This window comes from Schistocerca gregaria, chromosome 2 (assembly GCF_023897955.1).
Source record: "Schistocerca gregaria isolate iqSchGreg1 chromosome 2, iqSchGreg1.2, whole genome shotgun sequence".
NCBI classification, from domain to species: Eukaryota; Metazoa; Arthropoda; class Insecta; order Orthoptera; family Acrididae; genus Schistocerca; species Schistocerca gregaria.
Window position 1 is genome coordinate 423,597,046 of NC_064921.1, and position 25,076 is coordinate 423,622,121.

At 37.6% G+C, this 25,076-nt stretch overlaps 1 protein-coding gene across 2 annotated transcripts in view; it reads left to right on the plus strand.

Moving 5' to 3' along the window:
* LOC126323887 (nipped-B-like protein A) overlaps positions 1–25,076 on the plus strand; it is a 486,440-nt gene that overhangs the window by 27,391 nt on the left and 433,973 nt on the right. For both annotated transcript variants that reach the window (XM_049994805.1, XM_049994812.1), the window contains exon 3: positions 3,016–3,194. In XM_049994805.1, the coding sequence (XP_049850762.1) occupies positions 3,016–3,194 (179 nt within the window). The remainder of the gene's footprint in view (positions 1–3,015; positions 3,195–25,076) is intronic.

The following is a 25,076-nucleotide window of genomic DNA, read 5'->3' on the forward strand; positions in this document are numbered from 1 at the left end:
AGGCACACATTGTGCAACACATTCTGAATGTGACCTAGGAAACACTTCAATCACTTGTGCAACATGCTATTTCTCGATTTCAACTTGTTGCAAAAAATAGTGGATGGCATATTGAACATGTTTTGCGCCAGTCACATGGAAATTAATAATCCAATTTGATTTTGATTGATGCTTTTTGTGCAGTTTTTGGCCTCAGGACAATAGAAACCTGATGTGATAGATGCTTTTATGTGGTTTTTGGCCTCAGGATAATCAGAAACCAATGTGAGTGATACTCTTTATGTGGTTTTTGACCTCAGGACAATTAAAAACCGTTCTTTCTCATACAATGTGATCTGACCTTGCCGTGGTGGATGGGCTTATATAACTAACAGTATCACACCTGTACACCCTTGCACACTGAGTAGTACAGTTTGTTTAATGTCAAACATACACCTTAGGCATAGTTGTATGATTAATTTGTCATTTGTAGTTGACCACTGTTAAATTATGGTGCTTACAGTGCCATCTAGTGCTACATTTTGTAACTATTTATTTTTCTTTTGCCATATGTTTTCCAAAAAGTAATGGATGAAAATTAAGTAACTAGGGACAGTAATTTGTTACTACTTTCATCAAGAGAAGTTAACTTGGGGTAAGCTGTGAAAAGGTAATTTTAAGTTTTTGTCAAACTTAAATGTGTACAACTTTTTGCAAATTTTTAGAAACATTTTTCCACTTCTTTATGTTCTTAGAAATTGTTAATCTTTCATTACACATTTTGCATGCATATGTATTTCCTCAAGATTTTTTAAATCTCACTCATGTTGGGGAAACTAAAAAGTTGCTTATAGCCAAGTTTTGTATTATATTATTACTACTAAAAATTTGTAAAAATTGTACTTAATAATTTTAGAGACAAAATTATTGCCAGACTCTAACTTCAGGAGGCAAAACTCTTTTAAGTACTGCTGATAGACATATACTATTAGGGAAAAAAATAGAACAGGTAGTTCTGAAAGCTAGTATTATATTTTATAATTTTATGTATGTCTATTGATGGTACTCAGAATTTCACCTCCAGGAGATGTGTACAAGGTAACTTTTGTCACGTTGTGATTCTGTGATTTTTTTCCAAGCAAATTTTTCTTTTGATGAAGTTATGTTATATTTTCTGTTCTATACAAATGATTTGAAACATGCAAATGAAACTACTTTGATTTTCACTTTAGGTGCATTTGATTCTTTTTCCTTCCTAATGGGAAATATGGTTAACTGGGCAACACTGGGTAATAGCTTGTCTAGAAAGAAATAGTTTTCATTATTAGTGCAATGCATGTATGTACTTAATCCATCCTGTTTTGATTCAACTCTTCAATTTAAAATATTCAGTAACAGTGCAGAAGTAAATTTTCTTGTCTTCTGTGGCATTCTTGTCAGTGGCACTTTTGCAGAAATATTATGGCAATTTTAGTTACCAATGCCTGTGATTTAACAAATTTTCCCTCTCTTGATAGAAAATTTGTGTTCTTATAGACCTACCACCAGTGGGATTGACTACTGAGGGGTATAGTGATGACTCCTTGGAGTGGAATTTACAAAAGACAATGACTGTTTTTCACTCATCTATTACATATGAGGGCCAGCAAAGTTTCTAAAAGTTAATTCATGTGTGCTGATCCGAACTGAGTAACTGGGTGTTTGTGTCTGGCACCCATCTAGACACAAAAGTAGAAAAGTAGCACAGTAGTCACAAAAACAGAATGGTTGCGGGAATTGACTGAGCTGGTGATATAAATCACATATCCAATTTAAAAAAAAAAATAAAAAAATAAAAAAAATAAAAAAAGTGAAAATGATAGCTTAAGATTGATATAAACAATAATCATGCAATAGACCAGGATATTGGCATATTCTTAAATATAAAGTATATGGCATACGTAAACTAGCTGATGTTTTTTACATCTTAGTGAGAGCTCACAATTTTGGTCTGTGGAACATGCAAATAACTGACTAACATAGTAATATTTAACTGTAACCTTTAAGCTATGGAAACTTAAAGTAGGAATATCAACTATGTAGAAAAAGGTAGATTGCAATTTACCATGAAGATGACACTCTAAGTTTCCCACAGGCACAATTAAGACACTTGCACACAACCTTTCAGACTCAGCCTGTGTCAGAAAGAGAAATACACACCATTCATTTACACAAGCAAGCACACCTCATGCACACATGACTGCAAACTCCAGTGGCTCAGGCCAGAATGCAACTATAAATACAATTACAACTATTGGGGGAAAGAATCTGCGGCATCAATTGCTGCATCAGCAATGTGCGCAGTCACGAAGCCTGTTTTGTGCATGGATAATTGCATCGGCTTTCGAGTCACATTGTATTAGTGATCATCTATGCACAACACGGGCTTTGTGACTGCACAGATCGTTGATGCAGTATCTGATGTCACAGATTTTTTTTTTTTTCTCCAGTAGTTGTAATTGTATTCATAGTTGCATTCTGACCTGAGCTGCCGGTGTTGGCATTCATGTGTGCATGAGGGTGCGTGCATGTGTGAATGAATAGTGTGTCTTTCTCTTTTTTTGAAGAAAGCTGAAGCTGAAAGCTTACGTGTAAGTGTCTTTTGATTCTACCTGTGTGCAAATTAGTGTTTTCTTTATGGTAAGTATCAATCTATATTTTCCTACATTGTTAACTGTAACCTTTTAATTATATGCCATACCAGGGTTTCATTGTAGTCTTTTAATTGTATTTTTGGTCAGTTGTGTCACAGTGTTTTCTGAAAAGCAGTGTCAGAATTTATTTCCATCAATACATGGTGTATTGATGATGTTCCTTTGTGACATGCAGACAACCTGCAGCAGAACTTATTCTCATTCCTTACATGTTGTGGCTTAAATTTATTTCATGACTGGTGTTGGACAGTGTAGTCACCTATTTTATTCAGTATATTGCAAATGTCTCTATTTTTTGTACATTGTTTATGTTTAAATAAGAAATTTTCCCTCTTAATTGCAGATGTCACAAAAAATGCCATAATAAGATATGAGGATTTGTTGGAATTGAAAAGCTGTGCAGCTGAGCTTAAGGAAAGAGGTTATATTCATGCAGTGCCATCACAGAAACTCATCAAGCTGCTCAGTGCATTGCAAATGAACATCCGTGTTGCTGTTTATGTCTCTGTGAGAACTGATCCTGTAAGTCTTAAGTTGGACTTGAACACTACTTTCAGTGATGATTTTTAGTGCTGGTTTAACCTATCTGATCTATTCTCCTTCAGTGGCCTCACATAACATCTCCTTCTGTTTATGGACTGGATTGACATTCATTGAAGAACATACACTACATACTGCACACAGTTTTCAGTTCCCTTGCATTTATTGAAGCTCGGTTCTGATTTTTTGATGATCATCTTTCTCAGAGTAAGGAGTTTGTGTTTGCACAAGCTCAGCAAGTTATACTCCTCAGCAAACAATTACACGAATACTTTCTTAACACACTAGTTCTTACTTACAGAACATTCACATGACATCTAATACTCTCAGGCTAATTATATGCTGCCGCAAATGGTTTAGCTGTATGTGTACAGCTTGACTATTTTACTCTCTCACAACTTAATCATACATTTTTATTGATAGCAATCATGAAATGTTAATAAGTGACTGGGAACCACAGATTGACTGGTACTGGCTAGTGACATATAGGTGCTAAAAGTGTAGCGACTGACTTCAAGCATGGTGTTCAGTCTAACTTTGTACCAATTGTATGCTGTTCATGTAATGAATGCCAACCTCTAGCTGCCTGAAGTGTTGTCCGGCACAACTATTTATAGATGTGCATACAAATAATAATTGAGATGTGTTAACCAAAAACAAAGCAAAATTAATGATGAAATTATAATGAGGAAAGGAGTAAGTCTAATTACGTGTTGGTGTTGGATAACAGTAAAATTGAGAACATGACACAAACTATGTTGCTAATATTATGTGTATTCCTGTGGGGTTCCACAAAGTCTGCCAGAATTGGCTAAAAATGAAATTTTTTAGTTTGAAGTAAATCGACACCTTTTTCTAGTAAAAATGTGCATTTCTGCAATGAGAAAACTTATGGGTACAAAACTATGGGACTGAGTTTTGGAAAAAATAATCAAAGATCAAAAATTGAACATTCTGTAAGACAGTGCTGGAATCAGGTACCTTAAAACTCGCAGTATTTTAGAGGAATTGAACATTCTGTAAGACAGTGCTGGAATCAGCTACCTTAAAACTCACAGTATTTTAGAGATATGTTGATGACATGTTTGTAATGTGGCTACACAGTGAAGATAAATTACAACAATTGTCACGCAATCTGAATTCCATCCATGAACAAATTCAGTTTGCAACGGACATCAAAAAGGAGAGATGTCTTCCATTCTTTAATGTTTTGATCTGGCACAAAGATGATGGAATATTGGGACGTACATTATATTTGAAACCAAAATATACAGATTTGTAGTTATTTGCAAATAGCTGTCACCATCCATTGCAGATGATGAATGCTTTCAGAACGTTTTTCACAGAGCACACATCATTGCTGATGAGAGCAGTCTGCAGGACGAGCTTCTAAACTTGAAGAGAGTTTTTGAAGCCAACGGGTATTCTCCACAGTAGGATCTGATTCTCAGAGCTTGTTGACGCAGCAGCAGGAAACAATGGTCATGTGTGTGTGAGTTGTGTCTGAGTGATTGTGTGGATGTGTGTGTGTGTGTGTGCTCTCATTTACTGACAAAGGCTACAGCCAAAAATTTAGTTTAGAGTGTGATTGACTTTCCTATGTGCATGTCTGTGGCTCAGCAGTCATCTTTACGGTGACTTGCCACCTGTCCTCATTAGTATTGATTCTCATAGTATTTGCACAAGTTATCTGTTGCGTGGGTGATCACCACAGTCTCATTTCATCGACATGCTATCTGTGACAAGAGAATAACTGACCACATGAGTGGACGTCCATGACGGGCCAAAACCACAGGTCATTTCTGTGGGTATCTCTAACGAATTGGGCCTGATGATCTGAAGTCCATAATTTCCTTCTAATGTGTGGGCCCTGCCTGTCAGATGTAGTCTCACCAATCTGCCCTGAGGCTGGTGTGTCTGTGTTGTGGCGTAATGTGGCAGATTTTCATGGTTTATCCATGGATCCAAGACTGTGGTACTCCTCAGGAGCCCAGAGACCACGAGTAATGGATTTCAGGAATTGCAACTGTTTCACAGCATGTACATTGTACAGCGCGGCATTTTATAGACATTTTATTTACTCTAGTACATTTTAGAACTTCAAAAGTAGTTTATATGTTAGAAAGTATGGATGATAAGAAGAAAAAAATTGTAAGATTCGTTGGCAGTATTTCCTCCCTCCCCCCCACCCCCCCTCCTCCCGACAAGTTCCATAGGACCAAATTGAGGAGCAAATCTCAAAGATCATGGAACATGTCAGTACATGAAATTAAAACATACAAGTAATTACAAATAATCCATAAGTTTAAGTAAACACAATCAACAGTACGACAAGAATCAGCTTAATTTTTCAAGAAACTCCTTGGCAGAATAGGAGTGACCCATGCGGAAACTCTTCGGTTTTGATCGAAAAGCGTGTGGATTACTGCTAAGATTTTTGAATTCAAGTGGTAGGTTTCTGAAAATTGTTGCAACACTATACTGCACACATTTCTGCACAAAAGTTAAGGAAGTCCGATCCAAATGCAGGTTTGATTTGTGCCCAGTATTAACTGAGTGAGAGTGTATATGACCCAGGACAACAGGGAGATCTGGGAAAAACCCGGAAAATTTTTCATCTGGGAGCAGCAACAAAACATGAACAAGAGCAAAAAAATGAAAATAAAACTTAGGTTGCAAAGGAAATACACCATATATAACAACAAAACACAAGGCTCATACAAATGTCTGCCAACAGCAAAATGCATCAAAGGATTAGGATGATTATGCAGTGCTTCATAACAACAAATTGCCTCCGATGAGCTTGAATCACAACTGTTTACATTAGAAGCGTTTGAGCAGTTGTGAGCGGGCTCATGGGCATGCACGGTTGCGTCCCGCATGTGGAGTACCTTCTCCTGCTTCTTGCTACAGAAATGTGGCTGTTAGCTGTATAAACAGTAACAGCAAGCAGAAAATTCGTATTCTTGAGGAAAAAAACCTTGTGTCACAAAGCACCTAGTATCCAGTGCATGTTGGTCTGTCGATTACTCACATAATTGTGAAACGCATCCCTGTTGGTTTTTGAACATATTCTAAGTTGATATCTGAATGAATCGTAACTGAATGAATCGTAAGCTGATTTTTGGATATGTTGCATAGTGAACGAGTTGTGTCAGCCAGGGGACTCCCCTTTGCATCTAGAAGACAGAAGGGACTATCTAGTATTGCTGCGCTTCGGAATATCATTGATCCAGGGCTGATGCACAGAGCAGCTTGAGTTGTAGTGGGGAGGTGGACAATCTCCATGTGCCCTGAGTTTATGTTTAGTGGTTTTGCTGTTTCTTCTTCATTTATTGCTCTCATGTCAAATGACAAATGAAGTAAAATACATTAACCTAATTCCAGTAGGCTAAAATATGTTATAAGTTTCAGATTTTATTTTATTTCCACTTTTCTGACAGTGCAGCATTAATCACGTTGCAGAACAATGAATTTATTTTTGTCAGTTTGTTAAACAAATTTGGCTTTTATGATTTTTTCCATTGAGGCAATCAAAATATTTGAAACGAAGTGTTTAATTGACCACTACTGGCTAGTTTCAACTGTTCACTGCATTTCAAAAGTGTATGTTTTCATCTTGTAGCACGTATGGCATTATGCCATAATAAAGAACCAAACATGATAAAACAGTACTGCTACTCCAAGAAAATTTACATCTGAATCTGAACGTATGAATCTGCACTTTAAGCCGAATTATGCAGTTTAGTATGGTTCATGAAATTCCAATGCTCTGGGAGTATCCACTGATGTCTTTTTTCTTTTATGACATAATGTGAGGTCTTCTAATATTTTACACGTACAAACATACGGGCATAACTGCACAAGTGCAGTGACACCTGCTATCTGGCAACTGCTGAAACTAACTAATTTGTAACAGGTCGCGGGAAAAATTGCGAATGGTTGTTTGAAAAGCGTTACTTTCAAAGTAAGTTTCCTTGAACGTAAGATGAACTATGTGTGAGAGTGTATGATGAATTTCTTAAATCACAGAGCGTTTGACTGTCATTTAAAAATCAACTCTTTGAGGACGGCCATTTTGAAAAATTTTGAGTCCAGAAGATCAGACATTTATGTCGTTATTAAAAATTTTACTGGCACATTTGTGTGACGTATCTTAAATTGCAACATGCCCAAAAAACATCAACGTTATATGTGAAAGGTTAGCTACTCTTGCAGCTTATTAATCTTAGATACTTTCTTTATTTGTGTGTACGGGCTACTTAACAGCAATATAGCTATTGGCTGACCACATCACGAAAACATGCTGTGTACACGTTGCTGCACATCAAAGATCTTTCCAAAACGTGTTTTATTATTTTTTTTATTGAGTTTCATTTTTTAAGGGCCAGGAAATTCTACACCGGTGTGTAAAACCATAACCATTCAAAGGATTGATAAGTTTTACAGTTCCGAGGAAAAGTATACTGTCACTTAACACGGAAAAAGTAAATTTTCATCCAGGAGAAAGTGTATTTTTAACCGGGAAAAACCTGGTAATTTTTTTTTTCTTTCTTCTCCGCGTATACATCCTGTGAGTGAAAGCTGTTTATTCTTGGGAATAAGCTGATATTGTTAACAAGAGATGACAGTAAGGTATATATAGATTGAGAGGCCAATGTCAAAATAGCCAGACTCGTGAACAGGGTCGAGAAGAGGTTCGTGAACTTGCATCCCTTATTGCTGAACCCCCCGTTTCTGAGCTAAAAATATCCTTTTAGAATGGGAAGAGTTACCCCAAAATATAATACCATAGGACATAAGTGAATGAAAATACGCAAGGTACACTCATTTTCACGTCACATGATAACTCACTTCTGATACCGTTCGAGCAGTAAAAATGGCAGCATTAAGTCTTTGAACAAGAATCTGAATGTGGGCTTTCCACCGGAGTTTACTATCTATCTGAACACCTAGAAATTTGAACTGTTCAGTTTGACAAATCATATGCCCATTCTATGAAATTAAAACGTCAGGTTTTGTTGAATTGTGTGTTAGAAACTGTAAAAACTGAGTATTACTGTTATTTAGTGTTAGTTTATTTTCTACAAGCCATGAACATAGGTCATGAACTGCTCTATTTGAAACTGGGCCAGTGTTGCACACAACATCCTTTACTACCAAGCTAGTGTCATCAGCGAACAGAAATATTTTAGAGTTACCCATAATATTAGAGGGCATATCATTTATATAAATAAGGAACAGGAGTGGCCCCAACACTGATCCCTGGAGCACACCCCACTTGACTGTACCCCACTCAGAACCCACATCACAGCCAATCTCAACACTGTGAATAATGACATTTTGCTGTTGTTGCTAAAGTAAAAGGTGAACAAATTGTGAACTACTCCCCGTGTTCCGTAATGGTCCAACTTCTGGAGCAATATTTTGTGATTAATACAATCAAAAGCCTTAGTTAAATCAAAAAATATGCCAAGCGTTCGAAACCTCCTCTTTAATCCATTCAGTACCTCACAGAGAAAAGAGAATATAGCATTTTCAGTTGTTAAATGACATCTAAAGCTGAGCTGTAAATTTGATAGAAAATCATATGATATAAAATAATCAATTATCCTTACATGTACAGCCATTACATATAAAGCCTTTTCACTAACTTTAGCAAACACTGATGGCATAGAAGTAGGTCTAAAATTGTCTACATTATCCATATCTATAAAGCGGAGTTACTACTGAATACTTTAATTGTTCAGGAAACTGACCATTATTGAAGCAAAAATTACAAATATGGCTAAGTACAGAGCTAACATGTTTTCATAGTACTTTAATATTCTGCTAGGCACTCCATCATATCCATGAGAGTCCTTAGCCTTCAGCGATTTAATTATTGACTCAATCCCCCCCCCCCCCCCCTTCTTGTCTGTATCACAGAGGAGCATTTCAGACATCAATCTGGGAAAGCCATTTCCCAAGAAAATTATATGATTCCGTGTAGAAACTAAATTTTTATTTAATTCACCAGCAATGCTCAGAAAATGATTGTTAAATACTGTACATATATCTGATTTATCAGTAACAGAAATATTTTTACTACAACTTGACTTTTATATTGTCAACCTTGTGCTGCTGACCATATGGTTTTAATTCTATCCTGTAAATTAGCTATTCTATTTGTATACCACAGACTCTTTGCCTTCCTAGTAACATTTTTAAGCACCTTACAATACTGTTTGCAATGGGCTACTGTAGCTAGATAGTGACTACTTCTAACATTTTGATATTGTTGTGGACATAGTTCCACATAGTCAGCGCGTACACAACTTTCCCACTAGAGCGCGCCCCGCTAAGTACAACAGCGCAGGCGCAGCGCTCATCCATCCCCGCACTATGAGATGGTGCTGCCATAAAGACGGACCAAATTCTGCTTCCGCTGATCCGTGTATTAATATGTAACGCAGCCAATGATATTGCTGCTAACGTAGAACCTTTTCTCCTCGCGGATCACACTCGCGCAGTGATACCTGAACGCTCGAGGTATTATAACGAGTGTACAGACCTCCAATTAGTCAGTCTGCATTTGTCTGTACCAGTCTGCATTAGCTGCATTAGTCTGCAGTAGTCTGTAGTCAAGTTTCAGTGTGCGCCTAATAATATTAGCATATTCCTGTACATAGCCATGAAGAGAAATGTATAGACACTTTGTCAAGTATCAGAGATATGTGAGAATAAGATTAACGTACCAAGACCAAAGGAACTTCAGATTGTCAATTGTAAACAGCATCCAGAATCAAGTTACGTAATGTCTATAGTTTTTGTTATTTTAATAAATGTGTGTGAAAATTAATCAAGTTCTGTTTAAAGTTGGTCACCGTCAATCTGCTACTCTAAGCGTGCAAGTGGCGTTTCTATCGTCTGACCTAACGGCAGAAGATAAACACGCCACGATAAGACCATGAGACATATTGCTGACACTCGCCTACTTCGTTAGAGCGACAAGTCAAATAATCTGATGGTGTGTGTACTGAAGGCCTTACAGTACGAACACTACAGATATAATTCCTGCTTTGTTCTACATGATATCCTTATCCCACTAGTCAGCCACCTGGGCTGCCTATTACTGCTAGTACCCATTTAGAATGTTCTAATGGAAAGCAGTTCCCAAAGAGCACGAGAAATGTGTTAAGGAAAGTATTATATTTATCATCTATGTTATTGGCACTATATACATCCTGCCACTATTGTTCCTTGACAAGGTTTAAAAAAGTTTCTATTGCTGTTGGATTAACTTCCCTACATAGTTTGTAATTGTATGTGACATTTGTTTGAGTACAAAAGCTTTTTAGTGTTAAAATTTGTGCATCATGGTCTGTAAGGCCATTCACCCTTTTACTAACAGAATGCCCATCTACTAACGAAGAATGAATAAAAATATTGTCTATGGCTGTGCTGATGTTCCTCTGCACACTAGCCAAAAAAAAAAAAAAAAACAGTCTGCATCAGATCATTTGAATTTAGGAGATCTATCAACATCAGTTTTCTTCAGCCATCATCTGCAAAATTTATATTGAAGTAACATGTAACTAATTTCTGTTACTTCCTACAAAGTGAATCAAGAATCCTCTCTAGCTTGAACAGAAATGCTCTGAAGTCAGAGTTAGGGGACCTATAAACAACAACAACAATTAGTAGTTTAGTTCCATTAAATTCAACTGCCCCTGCACAACATTCAAATATCTGTTCAGTGCAGTGCCGTGATATGTCTGTGGACTCAAATGGAATACTGTTTTTTACGTTCATAGCCACTCCCCCACACCGCAAGGAACTCCTTAAAGAACAGCCAGCTAATCTGTTTCCTGCTAAAGGAAGCCTCTGAATTGTCAGATTATTTAAGTGGGCCGATATACCAATAATTTCAGAGTCAACATCTATAAGCAGTTCACTAACTTTATCTCTAAAACCTCTTATATTTTGATGAAATATGCTAATTCCTTCTCTACTTCGAAACATGATTTCCTGTGCATCAGAATGTAAAACTCCATTTTGAACCTTGGATGAGAGTTTATAGTCTCTACGGAAAATAATTTTTCTCGAGGCCTTTAAGCAGCAGAGACATTGCCACAGGTTATCTCATAGTCTTAACACGACACTTGCACATCATATTAACACAAATAACTCTACCTTATGATGGATGTTTAAATGTCTGACATGCATTGTGGAAATAAATTAAACAGTGATTGGTAACAGTAAACTTGTTTCATTCAGTGGTTCAGTCCTCGGGTTTAAAAGGACGGAGCAGGTGCTGAAACATTAGTCACCTCAGCTCACACTCTGAAGACTGCTGGATGGTATTCAGCCAAAATATTAGAAGAAGAAGCTGAATTTATGCAGCTGCATGCCTGAAATTTTATGGAGAAGTCTTTGCACCGTAAAAATATGAAGATGCACATTGTTTCATTCAGTTTACAATGAGTTACGTAGTATAGCATAGAAATGTGTATTCATAGAAAATACTAAGGCATTAAATATCCTTTCTTCCAGGAGTTCCATTTCTGCAAGGTTAGCAGAAAAGCTTCTGTGAAGTTTGGAAGGTAGGAGACAAGGTACTGGCAGAATTGAAGCTGTGAGGGTGGGTTGCGAGTCATGCTTTGGTAGCTCAGATGGTAGAGCATTTGCCCATGAAAGGCAAAGGTCCCAAGTTCTAGTCTAGGTCTGACACAAAGTTTTAATCTGCCAGGAAGTTTCATATAAGCACACTCTCCGCTGAAGGGTGAAAATCTCATTCTGGCCTAAGGCGTTAGATTGTTGCTCGAAGCAAGCCTTATTTAATGTGACATTATTCAACTACAACCCATTATGTGCATAAGAAAATTTCAAATATTCTATCTGCTGCAGAGAAAACACAGCATGTATGGATTTTTGTTGCATATTCTTTTTGTAAGTGAAATTAACACACAAGAAGGCAACACATTTTGCATCGTGGGCTGTACACCTGCAACACTTAACAGGTGTGGCACACCATCAGCTGTTTCTCCCACACATTGCCTTAACACAGCATTCTATTACTTGTAATACAAAGACTGAGTGGGCCACTTGTGCTAGCCCACCACCTGCTCCATGTAACTGATTGGCAAAGAGATCACCAACTAACATCCACTGAGAAAATGCTGGACCACTTGTTGAAAATTTCCCCCTCCACTGATTGCCTTCGTCCGCTAGGGATAGTCTTGGCCACTGTCCAGCAGCCCCTTTACTATGCCGTACTGCATTAGAATGCCGCTATCCCTCCCCCCCCCCTCCCCCCTCCCCCGCCCCATCTGGGCACAACATGAAACAAAAGCAACACACTTTGCGTGTTGTCAATCTAACTAGCAGTTTCCATATGGCCACTAACACCTGCTGCACTACCTGTGACATATCACAGGTGCTGTAAGTGCTTGAAAGCAAGAATCTAATTTCATGAATTTTTATCCCATCCATCACATATAGCATTTGTGACAAAGACAGTAGCCACAGAGGTTCAGACAAGTTTTGTTCTTGTATTAATGTTTACTACTGCGGTATTTTCAGCACTTTTAACCATTTAATAGTGACATATGGCAAGATTTCTCAAATTGTGCTCTGCAGAACAATGGTGTTTGGTGAGAAGTGAGTAAATGTTCCGCAAAAAACTGTTAATAACATTGCATTTTTGATGGTACAATTTATTTTAAAAAATATTATGATTTCTATGTTATTAGTTATGCTTTAAGATCAAATTAATTGCTGTATAAAATAAGTTTTTATCATTTTTTAAAAAAAAATTATTAACCAGGGAAATAAACAACGTATTTCTGTCAAGTCACCAGGACTCCAAAGTGTTCCACCAGAAGAAAAGTTTGGGATCTCGTGACCTAAGGCCGTCATTGCTGTAGGGGATGTTGTAATAAAAAGTACAATCATTGGCAAATATGAATCATATAAAAAAGTCTATAATATGGAAACTGTTGCAGCAAGCCGTAGTTGAACGTGGAAGCCAAATTGCTTTCAGCACAGTATGACACATTTTCTAAAATTTTTGCACAAAAAATTATATAAAAATGGTGTATTTTGGAGATATCTTTAGTGCAGTACATTATTTGAACTCTATATTTTCATAGTAAACAAGTACAAAAATGAAAACTACCAAGTACAACACAAGTACAAATTTGAAAACTACCAAGTACAGCACTTAAGGTTAACAAACATGAAGGCAGCGTGGCATCTGCTTGGATTGCTTCTGTCAGCCATTCACAGCACGGGACACAAGCCGTCATGAAAAACATGTTTCAGGTGGTACAGCAGAAACTTGAAAATTTTCATCTCAATATTTACTCTGTACTATTTTTACTGTCTTGAAAAACGAAATCTGTGGTGATAGTCTGATCTGTAGTATAGCCCAAGATATGATTGGCTGTTATAGTATAGTACTACAAAAATGTGTAGTTCAATTGATACATCACATTAAATATCTTTCCTAAAGGTGTCACTTTTGTTTTGATTTGTTGTACAAAAGGCTCTTAAAATTTGACTTTTGTAGATAAAAATGTTACCAGCTGATGTCACTTCTAGTCATCAGTTCCATACGCCAGATAGAAGTGGTCATTTTATAGTTATATGCATAGTTCAACCTTGAGAAAAATGTCAGGATCCAATTTCAGCATTAAATGACCATGCTATTAGTTACCAATAAGTAGTAATCAGCTCTGTTCATATTTACATCTCTAGACAGGAATGGGGAAAATACCAAATTTTGCAACATTCTGTAAAAACTGACAGATTTATGTCATTTTTGTAAAAACTGCCAATTTCATGTTATTTGTTGCATTATAGTTTACACACAAAATTTTGTGGCCCAACCTGCCATCAGTAATTCATTGTACATACTATCTGCTGTTGCATATGGCTGACTTCAGAATCACTTTTGTTGTTCACTCACAGAGTTTAAACTTTATACTTGGAGTAATTACCACCTTATCCTTTAAACCTTTCTGTCTGTCTTTCAGCCTTTCTGTTCTGATGACTGACTGCTTATAAGTCCATAGCTTTCATTCTGGGGCAGCCCCTACTGAAATTAGTCTGTTTTCCAATGTCCTCATTTGATGGCTGCTCTGTGCCGCTTCTCTACCACCATGCTTTCTTGTCTTCTTCGCACAGCTTCACCTTTCTTCTGTACCTACTTTCTCTTGTATGTCACAATACTGAAAAAGGTATATGCCACACCCTTGACTTGCCTTTAGCCGCTGGTTGTTACTTCTTACTGTTTCATGGTGTATTTATTCTTGCTGTTCCCTTCTGCTGAAATTTGCTCCTTGCAAATATTATATGTGCTTGTTCCTCTTTTTCTATTATATTGTCTATTAAATAACTGAGTGCTTTGCAGGGAATTCTTTGCACTACCCAGTGCACTAAGTTTCGTTCATCTACAACACATTAAGATATTGACTTCTTTAGAGTTAGTCCCCTAAAAGCTCATTATACACTCCTTCCTGCTTATGATTATAGGGCCAATTAATACTGAAATCAGTATTTATCCTGCTTGCTTTTTGACCAATATTTATTCAAAAACATATTCTCAAATTCTGAGTAGGTTAGGTGCTTTTTTTTCAAAACATTTACCCCAGTTATGTGCTTCATCATCCATTTGGTTGACAGGTAAGCAATTTTTGTCTTTTTCACACATACCCTGTGTAACAAACTGTGGAAATTCCTAATGAATAGCACTGGACGCAGGTTTCTTTTCGGTTGGGATTTGTTAAATTTATGACTATGTTTATCACCTGGAAGTCATTTTTAATTATTGTTGTAAGTTATCAGCTTCTAGAGCCAGCTTCTGGATGCAGTTAGCAACTTACTGCTTGCTCTACATGTTTTTCCATCATTTGTTGTACCTACTTCTTGTCTACTTGACTCTCAGTGTCTGCTTTTTACTTGAGTTGCACATACATTGACTTCATTTTGCTTTTGCTTATTCACTTCCGTCTGTGCTTCTACTGCTTCTACCCTATTAAGTACTGTTTCATGCTTTTGTTCCTGATTTTTTGGGATTTTCTGAATTTCCATTTCCCATTTCTCTGCCTGCTCATTTGTTATTTTGTTCCTTTTCTTATGCTTTCTCTTGTACCAATTTTATTTCCATTTTATTTCATATGAACTCTTTTCTTCCAGGTTTTGAACACTTCATCAAAGATCAACATTTGTTTTTCCTGACTGTCTTTCTGATTTCATCTACATTTTTAATTCTACAATTTTATTATCTAGCCTATAAAGTTTTTCTTTAAATTCATCCACATTCTTTTCTCTCATATTTAACAATATTATTTCCGATTGAAGTTTCTCTTCCATTTTCTTTAAATTCTCCCACAATTTGGTCATGATCTTTTCTATTTTCATTGTGTTGCTTTCTTGCCTGTTGAATCTTTCATCCAATTCCTTAAAGTTACTTTATACCCATAATTTTAATTCCACCAACATATTTTCTAATCCTGCTTCTGGTGGTTCTGTACATTTGGTCCAATTTGCCATCTTGTCTTTCCCCTACAGTTACCCACCACACCTTTTGGGATGTTGTCAATGTTTCCCTCACTTTCTTCCACTGTGTTGCTTTTTAGTGGAAACTCCCATCAAATTATATGTTTATTACTCCTCCATATCTGACATTGTAGTGCCTCAAGAATTTTGGTGTAAATTCCAGATATACTCTGCCTTCCACCGTCTCGAACATATGATATGTTAGGTAAGAGTGTGGGAGAGTGAGAACATTTCTACCGATCCACCTGTTTCTATGTACAGGTTGGATGTTTGTTGTTAGAAGACTGAAGAGGGGCGAGTCACTGACAAGTGTTTGCCACCAGTGCCACAGAAGACGTGATCAAAACTTAAGGAATAATCAAGTAGTATTCTTTGATGTGATAGTGAAAGTGATTATTGTAGAAAAAGAGAAGAAAACAATTGACTACATACTTTTAACTTACTTCGTGTCTTAGCTCTGTATGAGGCAGGACGCATGTGATGTCCGTAAATTATTAGATTGTTACAACCTATGTTGTTGTACTTGCATTTTATCGAGTCTGATGTTTAAAGACACCAGTTGGCTTGCCAGAGCTTACATATTTATGTGAGAAAGAGTAAATGTTGCTGCCACATATTATTTCAAGAATAGAGAAGTAGCTTAATAAATTCCTGTAACCCTCTGTAGTCTTCAGAGAAGCAGCTTTTAGAGATCGATGGAACTGATTACCCAGAGAAGAAAATTGGCTGCACACAATACATAAGTCAAATTCGAGAGACATGAGAGTCTTGCACCCTCGTGCCACGCTGTCCCGTGCTGTCCAAAAAATGTTAGAACTTGGCGACTGTGACAGGGCCCGAAGAAAACGGGAATTTCAAGACAGAAACGGAAAGAAGATATTAGGTGTTGCCATAGCAACCAGGCCTAACAACATATGGGAACTGTTTCCAGTAATTGTATTGAGTCCAATAAACCAATGGAAGGAAGTTGGGAGTGCAACGTAGTAAAATATGTGTGAAAGTAGTAGCAAAGAGAACTGAAGAGAAGACCTCAACTTTTTGACTAAGAAGATTGAGTGTGGAGAGTAACCAGTTTTCACACACATAACATCGCATCGACGCCGACACAGTAACCAGCCACCGACGCTGACTGCATCAGCTGCTGCTCACCAGTGCTGACTTCATGTCCGCTCTGCGATGATGATGCTAAAACCAACATTTGATGCCACTGTCCCCAGTGCTGTCCACCGGCGCTGATTACACATCCACTCACCAATACAGCTAGAACCCTACATCAGGTGAGCGAAAAACAATAATTGTTTGGTAAAGTTGAAGGAACTGTTGAATGATAAACTGTTAGTGTAGTTATTGTATTCAGTGGTGAATTTTCTTTTAGATGATTACTAGGTCTAAGATCAATAAATTTATGGATTAAGAACAGCAACAAACTTCAGACCCAACCACAGTCATTAAAGTGACCAGGGAAATGCCAGATGAGTCTGAAATATTGAATTTAATCAAAGCTCAAAATGCCCAAATTGCAACTTTAAGTGAAAAATTAGATGCACAGAGTGCAAATTCAACCACTTTAAGACAAGAATTAAATGCTAGTTTAGATGATGAAAGTGCTAAGTTGGATGACCAGAAAGCTGATTCAGCCACTATAAGTGAAAAATTAGATACTCAGAGTGAAATTTTAAGTAATCAAAGTGAAACCTTGAACAGTCAAGCAGCAAATATAGTTTTATTAAAGACTAGTTCTTTGAATACTCACATAATCAAATATTTACTGAATTTAACCAGAGACAGGATGGGCAACTACAAGATTTAACTAAAAAATTAGAATTTGACATTGAAGGTAAATATAATGCTGTAGAATCCGAATTTACTGAAAAATTACAATTTTGTAAAAATGTATGTAATGTTAAATTTAATTCCGTAAGACAGGAAATGAATACTTTGAAAGAGAGCAAAGATTGCCCTAAGGAAGTAATGTTGGTTATTCAGTCGAAAATCCCAGGTGTTACTACACGCGTTGTTAGTTCGCGAGTAGATAATATAGGATGAAGTTTGAAAGGGAAAATAGTCAACTGTGACATAATAAATGTAAGTAGTTTGGGAGAACCATATGAACTAATTAAAGATCGGTGAGTTACAGAGAGTATAATCTCCAGAAACATTTCGATGATTGCTTTTTCCGAATTTAATGATGTTAGCAACGTTATGGATGACTTGTGTGAAGAAATCAAACTTGTCCATGACAAAGTAGAAAATAGAATAACTTAACCTAATGTTGTCATTCATAGTAGAGTGGTTATTGTTTTGTCATGGGGAGACTTACACACAAAATTTAATGAGAACTATTGGTCTGTAAGGAATCGAGTGAGGTTAATGTCAGATCCATAGGATCCTGGCAGAGTCACATCTGTCTCCCAGGGACGTTAACATTTTGTGTTAATGGGCGAAGTGACGATCGTTGGATCCCTAGTAGTTTTCGGTGTTTCTTCTGTACTATTTTTCCTGCACCGAATTCCCATAATTTATTCTTGAATTCTTAAACTATCCTATAAGTTTAGTGTGTATGAAACCGAAATATGACTACAAGATAAAGACTGAGTAAAAAGGATCACATATAAACAGTGATCTCTAGAAATGAAATGAAACAAATAGAATATTATATTAGTGGAAAGTGTAATAGTAGGGTACTAATTAAACAGTGTGATGTTGAGACGACATAAACTGAATAGAGTACTGTATGTGTGCAAAAGATAGTAATGTGGTTAAATAAACAGCTATTATGCTATAGTGTATAAGAATTTTATACTTTGTATATAATACTTTATACCTTTTATGAAATATAATGTAAATGGGAGGGTTTGTATCACTTTCAGAAGCGGTGGGTAGTGTAAGTACAAGCACGACTAACACTAATCACACACCCCACCTGCAGACAACCCTTGCAGTCAAGTGTAACTGATTCTTCACCATTTGCCATTCCATAGGTGTTGCTAAGGTTTTTCTTCGGGGGGAGGGGGGCTTCAAAGGTGAAGGTGAGAATGTCCGTTCTGCAGGAGACATTTAACATCATACCTCTTCTGGATTCCCATATGAGTACTGGCAAAGTAGGGATCCTGGGGAAGGGGGGTGGGAAGGGTTTTCCTGTCTTTGTGGCTATCTTCTTTCACTTCTTTGATCTTAGCAACCATTTCTACTTTTTATCTTCTTACTTCTCATTTGAGTACCGGTATGTCTTTCCCTCTTTCCATATCCATACACTTCTATCGCTGAAGTCCTTCATATTTTCAGTGGTTTCCAATAAGCATCAACTTATTTCACATAAGTAGGCTGAAGAATCAAGATACACAAACACACATCTATAGACACACAAAGATACACTTAAACACAAACAGGAGAATGACGAATTAGAAACCTGAAGTGATGTCAGAACCACCAAGGGATGTAGGGGAATAAAGATATATGCACATCTGGGTAGATGCACACATTATATGGTTTGATATGTGACGTTTTTGCATCGTTCCATTTTTTTCTCCGTCACTTCTTATATAAACATAAATGTGTATAAAGAAAGAACAGTAACAATCAACTCGTGTGCCTAGAGAGACAGGAGCAGGAGAATGGGTATAATAATTATAAAGCTAAATTGGAGTTAATCATGATAGTATTTTGTGAAAAATCAGAGTTGCAGGTACTCTGATGAGTAGTGAGACTTGAGCAATATGTATAGGCATAGTATCTACTGAGAATCATTAAATACAGGTAGACATAGCATCTACTATGAGTTGAAATATATGTGTAGGCATAATATCTGCTTAATATGGTAGAAGTGAGGAGTCAAAGAGGACTCTAGAGTATTAGAAGTATTAGCCCCCCTTTCATGTCCAGGGCTTACAATAGGCCTGCGGTATTCCTGCCTGCCGTAAGAGGTGACTAAAAGGAGTCTCAGACATTTCAGCCCTCGTGTCATGGTCTCCTCTCGTGTTTGACCTCCATATTTGAAAATTATTCTGAAGAGTGAGCCAATTGGGGAAGGGCGACTTACATGGTACATTGTGTCCATCGTGCATTGAGATCTTTAGCCTGCTTTCTCATTGTTGCATGCAGTCCCGCTCGTTCTTCATCTCCTGGGCGAGGATACATTCCTGGGTGCGTTTTCCACCATGCACTGTGCAGTGTCACTTTCTCTGCCAACGACGACCATGTACTTCTTGTCACTTGATATCCAGCGCAGTAGCCAGTCCGTTGTGGTGGGGCTGCCATGTACCGTAATGGTTGTAGCCCCTGACAACAAAGGGATCACTCTGCTGATGCCTGCACTTACATATGCCAAGGAATGGATGCCTATCTCCCTGAGGCATCACGACTCCCGGCAATGGCCATCCTGCCAGTTGGCCCTTGCTGAGGCTGGATGTCACCCATGGGAAGGGCCCTTGGTCAGAGTGGGTGGCATCAGGGCAGATGACCCGCAACGATGCGTGGTACATCATCTCTTGCTGGTGGCCAGCTGCAAGCAGTCTCCAAGTTTTTGAGGGTTCAATTTAATGCAAACATGTATGAACCCAAATCGTTCCCCTCCCTGGCCACACCATAGGGGGAATTAATGTCTAAGGAGGGCAGAGAAGCTTATTTGCCCCAGTACCTAGTATGTATGAGAGCTGATGGGGAATCCTTTGTGTCCATGAAGCCTCAGTTCTTTGTAGAGCATTTAGAGAACAAGTTTGCGGAGGTGGAGGGCTTGTCCACAATGCGCTCTGGGTCAGCCTTGATCAAAACAGCATCCTCTGCCCAGTCAAGGCAGTTACTCACTTGTTAAAAGTCGGGGGATGTTTCAGTTACCATCACGCCCCATAAGAGTTTAAATATGGTCCAGGGTATTATATTCCATAGGGACCTTCTTCTGCAGTCTGATGATGAGCTGCACGCCAATTTAGAGGGGGCGAGCTGTTCATTTCGTCTGGCACATTCATCAGGGGCTGAGGGATAATCAGGTTGCTACCGGTGCCTTCATCTTTGCCTTTGAGGGTGCTGCATTACCTGAGAAGGTCAAGGTGATGGTCTGGCGCTGTGACATCAAGCCCTATATCCCTCCCCCATTGCTGTGTTTTAAGTGCTCACTGTGACTTCAAGCCCTATATCCCTCCACCAATGTTGTGCTTTAAGTGCTGGAAGTTTGGCCATGTCTTCCTGCTGTACTTTCAGCCTCCCATCTGTGTCAACTGCGGAGAGCATCATTCACCTTGCTCACCAAAGTGCAGGATCTTACAGAAATAGTGAAAAATCATGGAGTATAAGACTCACTGAGATGGCATTTGCTTAAACTGATTTTATTTTTCATTATGTCTTGGCCTGCACTATTTTTGTGAAGTTTTTGCATATTCCACAAGTTCCTGATTACTTTCAGTTAACCACAGCATTTCTTCCAAATTTTTCTCTGGTCGTAGAGGAGGTGTCACCGCCAGACACCACACTTGCTAGGTGGTAGCCTTTAAATCAGCCGCAGTCCGTTAGCATACGTCGGAACCTCGTGTCACCACTATCAGTGAATGCAGACCGAATGCCGCCACACAGCAGGTCTAGTCTAAAGAGACTTCCTAGCACTCGCCCCAGTTGTACAGCTGACTTTTCTAGCGATGGTTCACTGTCTACAGACACTCTCAATTGCAGAGACAACAGTTTAGCATAGCCTACAGCTACGTCATTTCCTACGACCTAGCAAGGCGCCATATTCAGTTACTATAATTACTTCAAGAATGTATTCTGAACAAATAATATTGTGAATCATGTACCATCAAGAGTGACGTTCATCATTAATTGATTAAAGTTAAGTATCAAACTAATTACGTCCACTTTCTGAATTCTCATTCCTTGTCACATTCCAGACCTCACGTCAGTATAGTTCTTCCCTCCTCACACCAGCCTGCCTGAGCTGAAACATGTGCATTTCGGCCTCCACTCGTAACACGGTGTTGGCTCTTCTGCTAACACAAAAGTAGAAACCATAAAATTCCTGTTCAGTTCTTGAATCTTCTGTTTCACTTGGAATTCCATTTTAAATACTTGGAAATGGGTATGCACCTTCATTGTACATTTCAATAAACTCTTTTTGTTGCCTGTTTTCGGCAATATCAGGAAAAGCTAGATTGGTACGTACCATAAAGATGACATGTTCATTTGCAGACAGGCACTACTAAAAGTGGCTTATATGTTAACTTTCGCCCACAGCCTTCATCAGGTGTGTGTGTGTTTTTCCTTTTCTGATGAGGGCTGTGGCCGAAACTAACATGTAAGTTTCTTTTAGTTGTGTCTGTCTGCAACTTAATGTGTCATCAGTAAGGTAAGCACCACTCTATCTTTTTGTTATATTGTTGATAATGCAGCATGGAGTTTACATTGTTTGATTTTGTTCTCTATTTTGGTTGAGCATTGCCATTCAGAAATTCTTTGAATACACAATGCCTAGATTCCACACCATGTTTCGTTTGTAACCTGTATCCATTGTTTCCATTAATAAAGCCTTTTTCTGGCATTGTTGATTTAGAATGACTTCTTTGTTTTGGTATGTGAACAAAACGTTTCTTTGCATCCTATCAAATCTAAATACTCTGCTTTATAACTGTGCACAATTCATAAGGAATTTTTTCGTTGTTGTGGTTATTTGTGTCCATGGTTTTTTATGATATTGATTAATGTGCATACTGCTATATCATTTTACTGGGTGTACATGTCATAGTTCCTGTACGCCACATTCCTTCAGATTCACAGATCTGTGATGATTTGCCCAAACAGAAGTGTGGACCATTTGATTGTGGTTTACCAGTTTGTTTTTCCATTTGAATCTTCTATTTTTTTAATCCTTCAGATACTTCATTCTTATTATTTAAGAAGTGCACAAATCTGCATGCATCATCCATGTGATACTCGTTCAGTGTCAATGCCTCACAAACTCAGGACTTCATAGGTCCTTTGAGATCACTATGAACAAATTCTGCAATGGTTGTTCATTACTTTGAATTTTGTGATACAGTTTCCGAAAACTGTCTTTGTGTCAATTTACTCACCGGATAGTCATCACATGAATTTCTTTTGTGTTTTTGGCAGTCTATTCCCAGGACATATTCTTTTTCTATCATCTTGTTAGTTGTACTCTTACTAACATGTATCATTCAATGATGCCATAAGTCTTATGATTTTGTGTTAAGTTCAGAATTTCTCAATATGTTTATTGATCTTCTGTAATATTGCTTGGTTTCATATTTTTGTAACATAAACAACCTTTCTGTTGAATTTTAAAGACCAGTATTACAGATTCATTGTATATCATGCAACCTTCTGTATTGAAAATAATCCTTATATCATTTTCAGTGAGCTGCTTCACAGCTTATATGATTGATCTCAGGCACAGGTAATGTGTTTCTGGCTACAGATTCTTTAGACAAAACTTCATCGTTAAGTTAATCCTTATTGTACCTTTCCCCATGATTTCTATGTTTCCAACCATCAGTAAAAGTGCTCTTTTCAATTAAGATATTTTCATCAACAGCTGAAAAATAATTTTCGTTTGGAATCATGTGGTGAGTTGTCCTGGTGTCCACTTCTCAGTTGTTACTATCGAATGTGTCTGTGCCACAGGAAGCACTCATACTAACAGTACCTCGTTTTCTTCACTCTCTTTTAAAGTTCTCCTTTCCTGGGAAATTCAACTTTCCGACAGGAGCAACCAACTAAAGTATGTATTCATGCTGCTTCTTTGTTCTTATCCTTTCTCACATTGTTCCATAAATGACATTTTCTTTACCTTTGGTTATCAATATTAGCTTTCAGTGACATTGCAGAATGTTAATCCTTTACATTTGTGAATTCATGAGCAAGCAGATGCCTTTTCGTTGTTGCACATATGCTCTCATTATCTACCAAATTGCACTATGCTGTAACTACTGCATCTCATTTGCCTGGAGATCCACATAGAATAGTCATCGTTAGGTATTCCTAAATTGCTTAAGGCAAATTCTGGGATGCTTCATTTGAAAGGGCATGACAGACTACTTTCGCCATCCTTCCCTAATCTGATCGGACCGATGACCTCGCTGTTTGGTCCCCTCCCCCATATCAGTCAACCAACCAATCAGTATTGTCACCAGTGTTCGCAAGACCTGCTACATTATTGTTTATCAGTCCTAGATAATTTTCCATAGATTTACAGTTATTCACTTTTAACAAATATAATTTCCTTTTCTGATGCACGTTGTAAAATTTGGGGTGTATAATTTTTGAAGTTTTTTGCTATTATTTTTGTATTTGCCAAACTTTGTATATGCATTTACACTGTCATCAGGTTTCATCCCGACTGTCTCAGTTAACCCTCCGTTACTCGTGTAAAAATTTGTGCATGGTCACTCGGGCAGATGACAGGTGTCATCCACAAAGCAAGCGATCTATTTGTATACTTCAAACGGTCTTTATGACTGATTTTATGATTTTTTTATTAAATCTATATATAATACATTTAATATTTGTACACAGTATAATACATTCTAACTTTTGAAACAGTTAGACCATTCGAAGAACAATATCTTCAGCTGAATTACTGGCATTACATGGTCCCTCTGGTTGCTTACCAATGTACGGTTCTAAATTCAAAGTGTAAGCTGTTTTTACATCCACCAAAGCAAACACCTTTAACCGATACTTTGCTGATTGCTGGGGATATATTGCCTGAATGGAATGGGCAGTTTCCTCTAAATGCCAAAAGCTGTTTGTCAATAGTAAGATTTTCACTAGGTGAAAAATATTTTTGGCAACTGTTCATGCATAGTTAAAGTACCTCTTTGATGGGAGCCAACTTGCCAGTCCCTCTGAGAACACGTCTATCACGGATATTATCAAACCTAAGACATCTCAACAGAAACCTGAATCGGTTTTCACTTATGCATAAATAACATGATTCAAGTCCGTTTCCCTTTGAGTTATCCCACAATTTCAATATTCTCTACCTAGATCTCAAAGATCTACACAGATATAACAAACCAGTGAAAGCTCTGACATCTATCGCATCTGTTTCTTTAGCATCCCTTTCCCTAGAGAAGTTATCATGAACTTCCCTGATTGATATATTAGTGCATGTTGCCATAATGCTTATTGTGTTTTCACCCAAGAACAAATTCAGAATTTCTATTTCTGTCTTTTTATACGAGCTTGATTTTTTGGTCCAGGCAAATGCGTAATAATATTACAAGACCTGCTTCTAACAATGGTACGATATTTATTTTTCCTCAGTTTAGCTATTCCATCTTTCCCTAAAAGAAATGCATCCTCTAGAGTTACTTC